At 47.5% G+C, this 16,123-nt stretch overlaps 1 protein-coding gene across 1 annotated transcript; it reads left to right on the forward strand.

The window, feature by feature from the left end:
* Nucleotides 1-1,489: 1,489 nt before the first annotated feature.
* LOC149428325 (ras-related protein Rab-6A-like) lies at nt 1,490-15,703 on the forward strand. The gene is made up of 3 exons (XM_089667509.1): nt 1,490-1,621; nt 14,869-14,927; nt 15,174-15,703. The coding sequence occupies exons 1-3, from the start codon at nt 1,546-1,548 to the stop codon at nt 15,237-15,239; spliced, it is 201 nt and encodes a 66-aa protein (XP_089523635.1). The 5' UTR covers nt 1,490-1,545; the 3' UTR covers nt 15,240-15,703.
* The last annotated feature ends 420 nt before the right edge of the window (nt 15,704-16,123 follow it).

Below are 16,123 nucleotides of genomic sequence, written 5' to 3' on the forward strand. Positions count from 1 at the left end.
CGGGGGGCATGGTAGCTGCGTACGAGGGGCATGGTAGCTGCGTGCGGGGGGCATGGTATCTGAGAGGCATGGTAGCCGCGTGCGAGGGGCATGGTATCTGAGGGGGATGGTAGCCGCGTGCGGGGGGCATGGTAGCTGCGTGCGAGGGGCATGGTAGCTGCGTGCGAGGGGCATGGTAGCTGAGGGGCATGGTAGCCGCGTGTGAGGGGCATGGTATCTGAGGGGGATGGTAGCCGCGTGCGGGGGGCATGGTAGCTGCGTGCGAGGGGCATGGTAGCTGAGGGGCATGGTAGCCGCGTGGGAAGCATGTTGTGGAACTTTCTTTTAAATAAAATTGGGCTAAAAGGCCTTTGAAAAACAACAAAGCGAGTGGCTGTGTGCTGGAAACACTCTACCATTTGATGCTAGTTCTCACAAAAAAAAAAATATATATATATATAATTAGGAATATAAATAATCAATATAACAATGTGAAATAAAATATGTAAAATCTTGTATTGAACTGTATCCGTGTTTGTATCCCTTTTATATTGTAAAGTACTGAGCAAACTGTTGGCACCATAATAATCCTGTATTATAATAATAACATGTATAAAATGTAAATAAAATCGAAAATAAAAAAAAATTGTATATAAAAAAAATAAATAAGTGTGTGTATAGAGAGAGATATTATATACACACATTTATTTTTTTTTCACCATATATTTTATATACTTTTAACTATACATTTTTATATTAAATATTTAGATTATTTTTTATTATATCTCCTATATATCTATTATTTCTATGTAATTCTACATTATTATATGTTTCATATACTTTCTTACATACGTGATACTACTACATATTTACATTACAGTACTTTATTATATATTAACACATACACTTTTAAAAAACATTCTATCTATATTTTATTACAAATTGATATTATTATAGTATTTATATATTTTATTACAAATTGATATTATTACAGTATTTATATATTTTATTACATATTGATATTATTACAGTATTTATATATTTTATTACATATTGATATTATTATAGTATTTATATATTTTATTACAAATTGATATTATTATGGCATTTATATATTTTATTACATATTGATATTATTTATATATTTTATTACAAATTGATATTATTATAGTATTTATATATTTTATTACATATTGATATTATTACATTATTTATATATTTTATTACATATTGATATTATTACAGTATTTATATATTTTATTACATATTGATATTATTATAGTATTTATATGTGTTTCCTCTATCCAGCCTCTACAGATCCAGGCCGGGTCCGTACATCACGACCCCCGCCATCTTTCTCCTCCTCCCTCGGGTTCCTCTGGGTGTACGAAGATGGCGCGGTCGCGTTTTGTTGTCTTGCCCATGGCAGGGGGCGCGCGCGGCCTCTCCCTCCCCGCGGACGCGCGCACGTGACGAGCTCGCCGCCCCGTCTCCCCCCTGTGCAGCGTGCCCGCGCAGTGAGTCGGTGGCGGAGGGTCGTGTCGTGTGAGGGGACTCGGCGCCATCATGAGCTCGGCCGGCGGAGGAGAATTCGGGAATCCTCTGAGGAAGTTCAAGCTGGTGTTCCTGGGGGAGCAGAGCGGTGAGCGGCCGGGAGGGGGAGCGCTGCGCCCGGGAGGAGGAGGAGGCCGCACCGGGCCTGAGGGGGGGAGGGGAGTTGTAGTTCTACAATGGAATCCGGACGGGGGAAAGGTGCATGATGGGAGTTGTAGTTCTTCCCTGGATTTCTGAGGCTGTATATGAAGGGATGGGCATGCTGGGAGTTGTAGTTCTCCTCTGGATTCCCAATGGCTTTAGAGTACATGGGGGGAGGAGATGTTGAGGGACGTGCTGGGGGTTGTAGTTCTCTCCAGGTAGTATAGTACGGGGGAGGGACGTGCTGGGAGTTGTAGTTCTCTCCAGGTAGTATAGTACGGGGGAGGGACATGCTGGGGGTTGTAGTTCTCTCCAGGTAGTATAGTACGGGGGAGGGACGTGCTGGGGGTTGTAGTTCTCTCCAGGTAGTATAGTACGGGGGAGGGACGTGCTGGGGGTTGTAGTTCTCTCCAGGTAGTATAGTACGGGGGAGGGACGTGCTGGGGGTTGTAGTTCTCTCCAGGTAGCGGAGTACGGGGGAGGGACATGCTGGGGGTTGTAGTTCTCTCCAGGTAGCATAGTACGGGGGAGGGACGTGCTGGGGGTTGTAGTTCTCTCCAGGTAGCGGAGTACGGGGGAGGGACGTGCTGGGGGTTGTAGTTCTCTCCAGGTAGTATAGTACGGGGGAGGGACATGCTGGGGGTTGTAGTTCTCTCCAGGTAGCGGAGTACGGGGGAGGGACATGCTGGGGGTTGTAGTTCTCTCCAGGTTGTATAGTACGAGGGAGGGACGTGCTGGGGGTTGTAGTTCTCTCCAGGTAGTATAGTACGGGGGAGGGACGTGCTGGGGGTTGTAGTTCTCTCCAGGTAGTATAGTACGGGGGAGGGACGTGCTGGGGGTTGTAGTTCTCTCCAGGTAGCGGAGTACGGGGGAGGGACGTGCTGGGAGTTGTAGTTCTCTCCAGGTAGTATAGTACGGGGGAGGGACGTGCTGGGGGTTGTAGTTCTCTCCAGGTAGTATAGTACGGGGGAGGGACGTGCTGGGAGTTGTAGTTCTCTCCAGGTAGCGGAGTACGGGGGAGGGACATGCTGGGGGTTGTAGTTCTCTCCAGGTTGTATAGTACGGGGGAGGGACGTGCTGGGGGTTGTAGTTCTCTCCAGGTAGTATAGTACGGGGGAGGGACGTGCTGGGGGTTGTAGTTCTCTCCAGGTAGTATAGTACGGGGGAGGGACGGGCTGGGGGTTGTAGTTCTCTCCAGGTAGCGGAGTACGGGGGAGGGACATGCTGGGGGTTGTAGTTCTCTCCAGGTTGTATAGTACGGGGGAGGGACGTGCTGGGGGTTGTAGTTCTCTCCAGGTAGTATAGTACGGGGGAGGGACGTGCTGGGGGTTGTAGTTCTCTCCAGGTTGTATAGTACGGGGGAGGGACGTGCTGGGAGTTGTAGTTCTCTCCAGGTAGTATAGTACGGGGGAGGGACGTGCTGGGAGTTGTAGTTCTCTCCAGGTAGTGTAGTACGGGGGAGGGACGTGCTGGGAGTTGTAGTTCTCTCCAGGTAGCGGAGTACGGGGGAGGGACATGCTGGGGGTTGTAGTTCTCTCCAGGTTGTATAGTACGGGGGAGGGACGTGCTGGGGGTTGTAGTTCTCTCCAGGTTGTATAGTACGGGGGAGGGACGTGCTGGGGGTTGTAGTTCTCTCCAGGTTGTATAGTACGGGGGAGGGACGTGCTGGGGGTTGTAGTTCTCTCCAGGTAGTATAGTACGGGGGAGGGACGTGCTGGGGGTTGTAGTTCTCTCCAGGTAGCGGAGTACGGGGGAGGGACGTGCTGGGAGTTGTAGTTCTCTCCAGGTAGCAGAGTACGGGGGAGGGACGTGCTGGGAGTTGTAGTTCTCTCCAGGTAGCGGAGTACGGGGGAGGGACATGCTGGGGGTTGTAGTTCTCTCCAGGTTGTATAGTACGGGGGAGGGACGTGCTGGGGGTTGTAGTTCTCTCCAGGTAGTATAGTACGGGGGAGGGACGTGCTGGGGGTTGTAGTTCTCTCCAGGTTGTATAGTACGGGGGAGGGACGTGCTGGGGGTTGTAGTTCTCTCCAGGTAGCGGAGTACGGGGGAGGGACATGCTGGGGGTTGTAGTTCTCTCCAGGTTGTATAGTACGGGGGAGGGACGTGCTGGGGGTTGTAGTTCTCTCCAGGTAGCGGAGTACGGGGGAGGGACATGCTGGGGGTTGTAGTTCTCTCCAGGTTGTATAGTACGGGGGAGGGACGTGCTGGTGGTTGTAGTTCTCTCCAGGTAGTATAGTACGGGGGAGGGACGTGCTGGGAGTTGTAGTTCTCTCCAGGTAGTGGAGAACGGGGGAGAGACGTGCTGGGAGTTGTAGTTCTCTCCAGGTAGCAGAGTATGGATGCTGGGAGTTGTAGTTCTCTCCAGGTAGTATAGTACGGGGGAGGGACGTGCTGGGGGTTGTAGTTCTCTCCAGGTAGTATAGTACGGGGGAGGGACGTGCTGGGGGTTGTAGTTCTCTCCAGGTAGTATAGTACGGGGAGGGACGTGCTGGGAGTTGTATTTCTCTCCAGGTAGTATAGTACGGGGGAGGGACGTGCTGGGAGTTGTAGTTCTCTCCAGGTTGTATAGTACGGGGGAGGGACGTGCTGGTGGTTGTAGTTCTCTCCAGGTTGTATAGTACGGGGGAGGGACGTGCTGGTGGTTGTAGTTCTCTCCAGGTTGTATAGTACGGGGGAGGGACGTGCTGGTGGTTGTAGTTCTCTCCAGGTTGTATAGTACGGGGGAGGGACGTGCTGGTGGTTGTAGTTCTCTCCAGGTAGTATAGTACGGGGGAGGGACGTGCTGGGAGTTGTAGTTCTCTCCAGGTAGTGGAGAACGGGGGAGGGACGTGCTGGGAGTTGTAGTTCTCTCCAGGTAGCAGAGTATGGATGCTGGGAGTTGTAGTTCTCTCCAGGTAGTATAGTACGGGGGAGGGACGTGCTGGGGGTTGTAGTTCTCTCCAGGTAGTATAGTACGGGGGAGGGACGTGCTGGGGGTTGTAGTTCTCTCCAGGTAGTATAGTACGGGGGAGGGACGTGCTGGGGGTTGTAGTTCTCTCCAGGTAGTATAGTACGGGGGAGGGACGTGCTGGGGGTTGTAGTTCTCTCCAGGTAGTACAGTACGGGGGAGGGACGTGCTGGGGGTTGTAGTTCTCTCCAGGTAGTATAGTACGGGGGAGGGACGTGCTGGGGGTTGTAGTTCTCTCCAGGTAGTATAGTACGGGGGAGGGACGTGCTGGGGGTTGTAGTTCTCTCCAGGTAGTATAGTACGGGGGAGGGACGTGCTGGGGGTTGTAGTTCTCTCCAGGTAGTATAGTACGGGGGAGGGACGTGCTGGGGGTTGTAGTTCTCTCCAGGTAGTATAGTACGGGGGAGGGACGTGCTGGGGGTTGTAGTTCTCTCCAGGTAGTATAGTACGGGGGAGGGACGTGCTGGGAGTTGTAGTTTTCTCCAGGTAGTATAGTACGGGGGAGGGACGTGCTGGGAGTTGTAGTTCTCTCCAGGTAGTATAGTACGGGGGAGGGACGTGCTGGGAGTTGTAGTTCTCTCCAGGTAGTATAGTACGGGGGAGGGACGTGCTGGGAGTTGTAGTTCTCTCCAGGTAGTATAGTACGGGGGAGGGACGTGCTGGGAGTTGTAGTTCTCTCCAGGTAGTATAGTACGGGGGAGGGACGTGCTGGGAGTTGTAGTTCTCTCCAGGTAGTATAGTACGGGGGAGGGACGTGCTGGGAGTTGTAGTTCTCTCCAGGTAGTATAGTACGGGGGAGGGACGTGCTGGGAGTTGTAGTTCTCTCCAGGTAGTATAGTACGGGGGAGGGACGTGCTGGGAGTTGTAGTTCTCTCCAGGTAGTATAGTACGGGGGAGGGACGTGCTGGGAGTTGTAGTTCTCTCCAGGTAGTATAGTACGGGGGAGGGACAGTGCGGAGTGTTCTGTGTCCGGGGTTCTCTGCCATGTTGGGGGAGGGGTTTCTTGTATCCGTGTTTTGTATCCACTGAAGATATTTTACATGTATAAGAGATGGCCGGCTATGATGTCATGTGTCACAGAGACCCTGATGATGTCATGTGTCACAGAGACCCTGATGATGTCATGTGTCACAGAGACCCTGATGATGTCATGTGTCACAGAGACCCTGATAACTCCTCCCACCTCTCGGGTTCTCACTGATTGGTGAGCTCCAACCTGGGATCTCCACATCCGAGTGTTGGGTGTCTGCACTGCCCCCGCATCACTCTTTGGTCCCTCCTACCAGCTCCAGCATCTGGTCTTTACCCAAGTAGAGGCTGGTGGGAGTAACCCCGGTGCACAGTGGGGGAGGGGTTCCAGGTATGCAGCACCCCCACCACACTGTGGTCCCACCCAACTCCAGAATGTGGTAATGAAGCAGAGGCTGGTAGAAGGTACTATGGCATACAGCGAGGGGGAGCCAGTTATGCAGCACCCCTGCCCTGCTTTGTGGTCCCACCCACTAGCTCCAGGATATGGTAATGCAGCAGAGGCTGGTGGGAGGAACCACGGCACACACTACAGGGGGAGGGGTAGATGAGGTCAAGTATCTAGCACCCCTGCCCTGCTCTGCGGTCCCACCCGCGTTACACCTGTGCAAGGCTGAAGGGGAGGAGCCGTTACACCTGTGCAAGACTGAAGGGGAGGAGCCGTTACACCTGTGCAAGACTGAAGGGGAGGAACCGGTACAACTGCAAGCCTGAAGGGGAGGAGCCGGTACACCCGTGCAAGCCTGAAGGGGAGGAGCCGGTACGCCCGTGCAAACCTGAAGGGGAGGAGCCGGTTCAACTGCAAGCCTGAAGGGGAGGAGCCGGTACACCCGTGCAAGCCTGAAGGGGAGGAGCCGGTACACCCGTGCAAGCCTGAAGGGGAGGAGCCGGTACACCCGTGCAAGCCTGAAGGGGAGGAGCCGGTACACCCGTGCAAGCCTGAAGGGGAGGAGCCGTTACACCCGTGCAAGACTGAAGGGGAGGAGCCGTTACACCCGTGCAAGACTGAAGGGGAGGAACCGGTACAACTGCAAGCCTGAAGGGGAGGAGCCGGTACACCCGTGCAAGCCTGAAGGGGAGGAGCCGGTACACCCGTGCAAGCCTGAAGGGGAGGAACTGGTTCAACTGCAAGCCTGAAGGGGAGCCCGGAGGGGGGATGTAATGTTGGTTCTCAGTTCCCCAGTTCGGATCTTTCCTTCCCGTACACACAGCTGATTTTCCGTCTGGCTCGGTGGCTCCGCCTTTGTCGCTGATCTATATATAGAACTCCTTGATGTTCTGGATACAAATTTTGATTGTAATTTATGACTTTGTATAATTCGGCTCTGATTGGCGGCAGTGTTGGATTGTGTTCCTCTCCCAGGATCAATATTGTTCCCAGATCCTCAGAAGACGGAAATCCATGGAATTTTTCAGACTGAACCTTCAGAACGTCCATGTTTGTTGGTTGTTTTATTTGTGGAGACTTCTAGAAGGATGACCTTGTATATAATTACTGCCTGTGGATGTTAGGAGGGAGCCCCATATTCTGCTACAGTCTATATCAAGCCGAGAGGTTCTCCCCCACATTCTGAATTAAGGGGAGAAGAGGGACACCAACTAATATAAAAAAATCTGGAGTTGAGGAGCTGATGCTGGATGAGAAGACCTGGCTTGTATGTTCAGCTTCATGTTGGGCACCAAAAGGAAAAAAAAAAAATACTTGACTCACCATCAGCGTTCCAATTCATTCTAGAGGTGTTCAGCAGGGTTGAGGTCAGGAGACACAAGTTCCTCCACACCGATCTGGTCAAACCATGTCTTTATGGAGCTAGCTTGCAATTAGCTCTCCCTGATTCATCCCAAAGGTGTTCAGTAGGGTGGAGGTCAAGGCTCTGTGCAGGACACTTGAGTTCCTCTCTGACCTCAAACTTGCTGGACACCCTTGGGATGAGAAGACCTGATTCCAAAGCTCTTCCAAAAGTACAGGTTCCTCCAAACCATGTCTTTATGGTACTGGCTCCACTCTTCTTAGAAGGCTTCCTACAAAATGCCTGTTGGAATTTGTGCCCATTTGTGAGGTCAGGTACCGATGTTGCATGAGTAGACTTGGCTCACAATCGCCATTCTGAAACATCCCAAAAGCGTTCAATAAGGTTGAGGTCAGTGTTCTGAGCTTGTTGTATATTTTATTCCAAAACTATGGCCATTATTATGGTCTTGGCTTCCCTTTCTGGCTTCAACATCCTCCACTCTTCTGCGAAGACTTTCCACATGATTTTGAAGGGTGTCTGTGGGTCATTTGTGAGGTCAGGTTCTGATGTTGGAAGAGAAGACCTGGCTCACCATAAGAATTCCAATTCATCCCGATGGTGTTCAGTAGAGTTGAGGTTACAGCTTTGTGCAGGACACTCCAGTTCCTCCACACCAAACTGGTCTTTATGGAGCTGGCTGTGTACACGGGGGGGGGGCAGTCATCGGGGAACAGAAAAGGGTCTTCACCAAACCGTTACCACAAGGTTAGAAGGTGATGTAGTAATAACCGTATCCTTCAGGTTCTGATGTTGAATGAGAAGACCTGGCTCACCATCAGTGTAGTATTAATAGTATCCTTCAGGTTCTGATGTTGGATGAGAAGACCTGGCTCACCATCGGTGTAGTATTAATAGTATCCTTCAGGTTCTGATGTTGGATGAGAAGACCTGGCTCACCATCGGTGTAGTTTTAATAGTATCCTTCAGGTTCTGATGTTGGATGAGAAGACCTGGTCCACCATCGGTGTAGTATTAATAGTATCCTTCAGGTTCTGATGTTGGATGAGAAGACCTGGTCCACCATCGGTGTAGTATTAATAGTATCCTTCAGGTTCTGATGTTGGATGAGAAGACCTGGTCCACCATCGGTGTAGTATTAATAGTATCCTTCAGGTTCTGATGTTGGATGAGAAGACCTGGCTCACCATCGGTGTAGTATTAATAGTATCCTTCAGGTTTTGATGTTGAATGAGAAGACCTGGTCCACTATCGGTGTAGTATTAATAGTATCCTTCAGGTTCTGATGTTGAATGAGAAGACCTGGCTCACCATCGGTGTAGTATTAATAGTATCCTTCAGGTTCTGATGTTGGATGAGAAGACCTGGCTCACCATCGGTGTAGTATTAATAGTATCCTTCAGGTTCTGACGGAGGAGAAGACCTGGTCCACCATCGGTGTAGTATTAATAGTATCCTTCAGGTTCTGATGTTGGATGAGAAGACCTGGCTCACCATCGGTGTAGTATTAATAGTATCCTTCAGGTTCTGACATTGGATGAGAAGACCTGGTCCACCATCGGTGTAGTATTAATAGTATCCTTCAGGTTCTGACGGATGAGAAGACCTGGCTCACCATCGGTGTAGTATTAATAGTATCCTTCAGGTTCTGACATTGGATGAGAAGACCTGGTCCACCATCGGTGTAGTATTAATAGTATCCTTCAGGTTCTGACGTTGGATGAGAAGACCTGGTCCACCATCGGTGTAGTATTAATAGTATCCTTCAGGTTCTGATGTTGAATGAGAAGACCTGGCTCACCATCGGTGTAGTATTAATAGTATCCTTCAGGTTCTGATGTTGGATGAGAGGACCTGGCTCACCATCGGTGTAGTATTAATAGTATCCTTCAGGTTCTGATGTTGGATGAGAAGACCTGGTTCACCATCGGTGTAGTATTAATAGTATCCTTCAGGTTCTGATGTTGGATGAGAAGACCTGGCTCACCATCGGTGTAGTATTAATAGTATCCTTCAGGTTCTGACGGATGAGAAGACCTGGCTCACCATCGGTGTAGTATTAATAGTATCCTTCAGGTTCTGATGTTGGATGAGAAGACCTGGTCCACCATCGGTGTAGTATTAATAGTATCCTTCAGGTTCTGATGTTGGATGAGAAGACCTGGTCCACCTTCGGTGTAGTATTAATAGTATCCTTCAGGTTCTGATGTTGGATGAGAAGACCTGGCTCACCATCGGTGTAGTATTAATAGTATCCTTCAGGTTCTGATGTTGGATGAGAAGACCTGGTCCACCATCGGTGTAGTATTAATAGTATCCTTCAGGTTCTGATGTTGGATGAGAAGACCTGGTCCACCATCGGTGTAGTATTACTAGTATCCCTCAGGTTTTGACGTTGAATGAGAAGACCTGGTCCACCATCGGTGTAGTATTAATAGTATCCTTCAGGTTCTGATGTTGGATGAGAAGACCTGGTCCACCATCGGTGTAGTATTACTAGTATCCCTCAGGTTTTGACGTTGAATGAGAAGACCTGGTCCACCATCGGTGTAGTATTAATAGTGTCCTTCAGGTTCTGATGTTGGATGAGAAGACCTGGTCCACCATCGGTGTAGTATTAATAGTGTCCTTCAGGTTCTGATGTTGGATGAGAAGACCTGGTCCACCATCGGTGTAGTATTAATAGTATCCTTCAGGTTCTGATGTTGGATGAGAAGACCTGGTCCACCATCGGTGTAGTATTAATAGTATCCTTCAGGTTCTGATGTTGGATGAGAAGACCTAGCTCACATTCAGTGTTCCAATTCAATCCAGAGGTGTTCAGTAGGGTTGAGGTCAGGACTCTCCAGTTCCTTCACACCAAACTGGTCAAACTGAGTCTGTAGCAGATACAGTCTGGCTGTGGAGATGGTGATTGGCTACTCCGAGACTCCCTACTCTGGCAATGATCCTTCTTGAAACAAAGCACCTCAGACCTAAATCTCTTCTTGCATTCTCCAAGCTAACAGTGATGATAAAAATAGTTTAAAAAAACCTCCAAAAAACATCAAACAGTTGTCCAGAGGCTGTTGCGCTTTCTAAATCCACAACATGGTGGCTTCTCCTCATGTGTCTTCGGGAGAGAATGGTGGAAGTCTAGACGATACCTCCTTGGGTAGGAAAATTGCTGCTCTTGTGCAACACCTGTCGCACTCCTCAACCCCTCCGGATTCTAAGTCTAGGACGCTTTTTAAAGCGTCCCCAGCCCCCCTCCCTCGTCCTAGTGAGAGCCATGATTCTACCACCTGACCTCCCGTGTAACCCTAAACAAAAAGTGTCAGGATAGGCCGGGTCTTCAAGTGGGTAATCTGTATCCCGAGGTGTCCTCTTTGCAAGGTTCAAGCCCTACTGGGGATTCCGCACCCAGAAATCCATCTCTGCTATAGGGATTGATTCTGGCCAGGCAGCGTTTCCCCCATAGGACAGATGGCCAGAGTGCACCAGTGCACGTTAGTTGACGCTCCCTCCAGCCATTGACAATCTGATTACTAGACGTTTGTGGGTTTTCCTTGGAAAAGTTGATTCCTCTTGCTGTGCCCAGGCTGTTCTCCAGAGCGATTAATAAAGTTGTAGCTGCTGTCAAATCCTGGAGGTTTTTCAGTAAGCGGATTACTCCCTGATCTTTGTCATGGGGCGAGAAGGTCAAGGAGTGACCAAGGTTAGCGTCACCTAAACGTTCCAGCTGGACGGAGCTAGGAGTCTGTATACAGCACGTGTGGGACTGGCTGGCACTCTTTGTTTATTACAGGTACTTGGCACCGTCAATTTACCCAGCGCTGTACATATACATTCACCGACCACTTGATTAGGTCCACCTTACTACTACGGGCTTGGACCCCCTTTTGCCTTCATTCTTGGTGGTATAGATTCAACAAGATGTTGGAAACATTCCTCAGAGATTTTGCTCCATGTGGACATGATGGCATCACGCAGTTGCAGATTTGTCGGCTGTACATCCATGATGCCAATCTCCTGTCCCACCACATCCCAAAGTTGCTCTGTTGGATGGAGATCTGGTGACTGTGGAGGCTACTGGAGTCCAGTGACCTCGTTGTCATGTTCCAGAAACCAGTTGGAGAATATTTGAGCTTTGTGTCATGGTGCTGGAAGGAGCCATCAGAAGATGGGGACACTGGAGTCGTAGAGGGGTGGACATGGCCAGCAACAATACTCAGGTAGGCCATGGCGTTTAAATGACGCTCATTTGGTACTAAGGGGGCCCAAAGTGTGCCAAGAAAATCTCCCCCACACCATGATACCATCCAGAACCGTTGATACGAGGCAGGCTGGATCCACCACACCATGACACCACCACCAGCCTGAACCATTGACACAAGGCAGGATGGATCCACCACACTATGACACCACCAGCCTGAACCTTTAATACAAGGCAGGATGGATTCACAACATCATGACACCACCACCACCAGCCTGAACCGTTGATACAAGGCAGGATGGATCCATCACACCATGACACCATCACCACCACCCTGAACAGGTGATACAAGGCAGGATGGATCCACCACACCATGACACCACCACCACCACCCTGAACCGGTGATACAAGGCAGGATGGATCCACCACACCATGACACCACCACCACCAGCCTGAACCATTGATACAAGGCAGGATGGATCCACCGCGCCATGGCACCACCACCACCAGCCTGAACCATTGATACAAGGCAGGATGGATCCACCACACCATGACACCACCAGCCTGAACCATTGATACAAGGCAGGATGGATCCCCCACACCATGACACCACCACCACCAGCCTGAACCGTTGATACAAGGCAGGATGGATCCACCGCGCCATGGCACCACCAGCCTGAACCGTTGATACAAGGCAGGATGGATCCACCGCGCCATGGCACCACCACCACCAGCCTGAACCATTGATACAAGGCAGGATGGATCCACCACACCATGACACCACCACCAGCCTGAACCGTTGATACAAGGCAGGATGGATCCATGCTTTCATGTAGTCTACGCCAAATTCTGACCCTACCATCTGAATGTCGCAGCTGAAATCGAGACTCATCAGACCAGGCAACGTTTTTCCAATCTTCTATAGTTCAACATTGGTGATCCTGTGTGAATTGTAGCCTCTGTTTCCTGTTCTTAGTCAACAGGAATGGCACTCGGTGTGCTGTTCTGCTGCTGTAGCCCATCTGCTTCAAGGTTGGACGTGTTGTGCGTTCAGAGGTGGTATTCTGCATACCTCAGTTGTAACGAGGGGTTATTGGAGTTCCTTTTGGAGTGACTGGAGTCTGCCCATTCTCCTCCGACCTCAACAAGGCATTTTCCTCCACACAACCGCCGCTCACTGGATATTTTCTCTTTTTCAGACCATTCTCTGTAAACCCTAGAAATGGTTGTGTGGGAAAATCCCAGGAGATCAGCAGTTTTGATATACTCAGACCAGCCCGTCTGTTGTTGTTTGTGTTTTTTTTTAATCACTTTTATATGCAAACATCCCCTGTGACAGCAATAGACATGTGACAGGTACTCTTTATGGAAGGGTCTATAGGACCCCAAATCCCTGCTCTGCACTTAATAGCATTCAAAACTCCAAGATCAGCGTTTTTGAAGACTTTCAGATTTCTAAAAACGGCACCAAAAGTGATGTCAGGTCATGGCTGTTGGTTTACAATAAAAGCCAATTCCGGCGATGCCTGGCCTATCGGCAGACACGTTGGCTGGGGACTCCTGATGGGACGGGAGATCCCGAGAGAGTGTGGCGGGAGGGGGATGGACGTCAGTGTGGTGCATCGTCCAATCATATGAGTCCTGCTATGAATTGCCCTATCAGATGTACACTACATTACCCCACCGGCCTTCCCACACACATGACCTTTTTTTTTGTCTTTTTTTTTGTTTTCTTTTGTTTTTCGTCTTTTTTTTTTGTTTTCTTTGTCTTTTATTATTATTATTATTATTATACAGGATTTATATTATTATTATTATTATTATTATACAGGATTTATATATTATTATTATTATTATTATTATTATACAGGATTTAGATTATTATTATTATTATTATTATACAGGATTTATATATTATTATTATTATTATTATTATTATTATTATACAGGATTTAGATTATTATTATTATTATTATTATACAGGATTTATATATTATTATTATACAGGATTTATATATTATTATTATTATACAGGATTTATATATTATTATTATTATTATTATACAGGATTTATATATTATTATTATTATTATTATACAGGATTTATATATTATTATTATTATACAGGATTTATATATTATTATTATACAGGATTTATATATCATTATTATTATACAGGATTTATGGCGCCAACAGTTTGCTCAGCGCTTTACAATATAAAGGGAGCCAATACAGCAACAATACAGATCAATACAAGAGGGATAGGAGGGCCCTGATCCTGGGAGCTTACAATCTAGGAGACTTTTTTTTTTTGTTTTTTTGCCTTTCTTTCTTTTTTTGTTTTGATTTTCTTTCTTTGTTTTTTTTGTCTTTTTTTTTTTCTTGTTTTTTTTTGGGTTTTCTTTTTGGGTTTTTTTGTCTTTTTTTTGTTTTGTTTTGTTTTTCTTGTCCTATGTTATTATTATTATTATTATTATACAGGATTTATGGCGCCAACAGTTTGCTCAGCACTTTACAATATAACGGAGACAATACAGTTCAATACAAGAGGGATAGGAGGGCCCTGATCCTGGGAGCTTACAATCTAGGAGACTTTTTTTTTTTGTCTGTTTTTTTTTCTTTTTTCTTTTGTTTTTCTTGTCGATTTGTTTTCTGTCTTATTTTATTATTATTATTATTATTCAGTATTTATGGCGCCAACAGTTTGCTCAACACTTTACAATATAACGGGAGACAATACAGGGATAGAGGGATAGGAGGGCCCTGATCCTGAGAGCTTACAATCTAGGAGACTTTTTTTTGTCTTTTTTTTTGTTTATCTTCTCTTTTTTTTGTTTTCTTTGTCTTTTTTGTTTTGGTTTTTTTTTGTCTTTTTGTTTTGTTTTTCTTGTCTTTTTTTTGTTTTCTTTGTCCTTTTTCCTTTTTTTTTTTTTGTCTTTTTTTTTTTTTTGTTTTGCTTTTCTTGTCTTTTTTTGTTTTCTTTGTCCTTTTTCCTTTTTTTTTTTGTTTTTTTGTCTTTTTTTTGTTTTGTTTTTCTTGTCTTTTTTGTTTTTTTCTTTGTCTTTTTTCCTTTTTTTTTTTTTTTGTCTTTTTTTTGTTTTGTTTTTCTTGTCTTTTTTTGTTTTCTTTGTCCTTTTTCCTTTTTTTTTTTTTTTTGTCTTTTTTTTGTTTTGTTTTTCTTGTCTTTTTTTGTTTTTTTCTTTGTCTTTTTTCCTTTTTTTTTTGTCTTTTTTTTCCTCCACACTAACTATGTCGCTGTGCTTTCTCTGCAGTTGGGAAGACGTCTCTGATCACCCGCTTCATGTACGACAGCTTTGACAACACCTACCAGGTGAGCCGCGGCCGCTTTGACCTTTGGTCGCCTTAATGCTCCTTGATTGTTTAAAGGGATTGTTGGATGGGGAGGATTAGACGGGACGCGATGTTCTTAGCCGCTACTTTAATCAGCTGCGGGGTGTCCGGCTTTCTTCATCTGCTCAATCCTTCTCGCTTTATATAACGCGATCCGGCCGCACTTTTTCCCGCGAATGTGTCCTGCGCGCCGCGTTCATGCGTTCTGCTTTTTCTTTTTTTCTAGGCGACCATCGGCATCGACTTCCTGTCCAAGACGATGTACCTGGAGGATCGCACGGTGAGTCTATAGAGATCGCGTCGCTGTCTGGATGGAAATGTAGAGATTTCGCTTTCGTTTTGTGAAAAGGGAGTCAGGTGATCACATCCAGCTTTCTGGATTCACAGGATCGATCGATCAATCTGATCACATGACCTCTGATCACATGACCTCTGATCACATGACCTCTGATCACATGACCTCTGATCACATGACCTCTTATCACATGACCTCTCGATACAATTTTTTTCATGCTGCTTGTGTATCCGTTTTGACAACACGGATCCCGCACAGTGCCGCGCTCTCTCTTCATTGGCTCACTGACTGCAGTTGACAGCCAATGGCTTCTACTGCCGTCTCAGCCAATGAGGAGAGAGAGTCCCCGGGACAGCTCAGGCTCCCATGTACCATTATACAAAATACAAAAAATGCAGCGCTGATCACAAACACAAAATTCCAATAATTCATAAAGTCCCAATAATATTCCCACGATCCACCATCACCAGGACACCCGAATGGTTCGGCCTCTTACCTGGAATTCTGACCGAATTACACCGGACAATATAGGCAACTCCAATGGGAGACGAATCGGTAGTCCTCATCCAGGGTAACCCCTTTGTGCCGACGCCTCCCGGCCCTTTAACCACTTGCCGTACCGCCTGCTGTTTATAAACGGCAGGACGGTGGCACTCCAGGGGCGGGTTGCCGTTCATAAACGGCACCCGCCTTTTGTAGCTGTGCGCACTCCCTGGGAGCGCGCAGAACCGCGATCCAGTTCCCGCTGTGTCCTCTGGACACAGTGGAACGCCGATCATCGGACGGGACCTCTGTACGAGGTCCCGATCATGTGATCACTGATTGGGCAATCAGTGATCACATGCAAAGTAGTAAGCAAGATGTCACTTGTGACATCATTG

Source organism: Staurois parvus, unplaced genomic scaffold (genome assembly GCF_062004578.1).
Source record: "Staurois parvus isolate SC_StPar_1 unplaced genomic scaffold, SC_StPar_1.0 ptg003310l, whole genome shotgun sequence".
NCBI classification, from domain to species: domain Eukaryota; kingdom Metazoa; phylum Chordata; class Amphibia; order Anura; family Ranidae; genus Staurois; species Staurois parvus.

Excerpts from the sequence above, each read along its gene's own strand:
- LOC149428325 (XM_089667509.1), top strand. The coding sequence starts at position 1,546 with ATGAGCTCGGCCGGCGGAGGAGAATTCGGGAATCCTCTGAGGAAGTTC. Across the intron at positions 1,622-14,868 it reads GTTCCTGGGGGAGCAGAGCG|TTGGGAAGACGTCTCTGATC; the intron begins GTGAGCGGCCGG and ends CTTTCTCTGCAG. Across the intron at positions 14,928-15,173 it reads GCTTTGACAACACCTACCAG|GCGACCATCGGCATCGACTT; the intron begins GTGAGCCGCGGC and ends CTTTTTTTCTAG.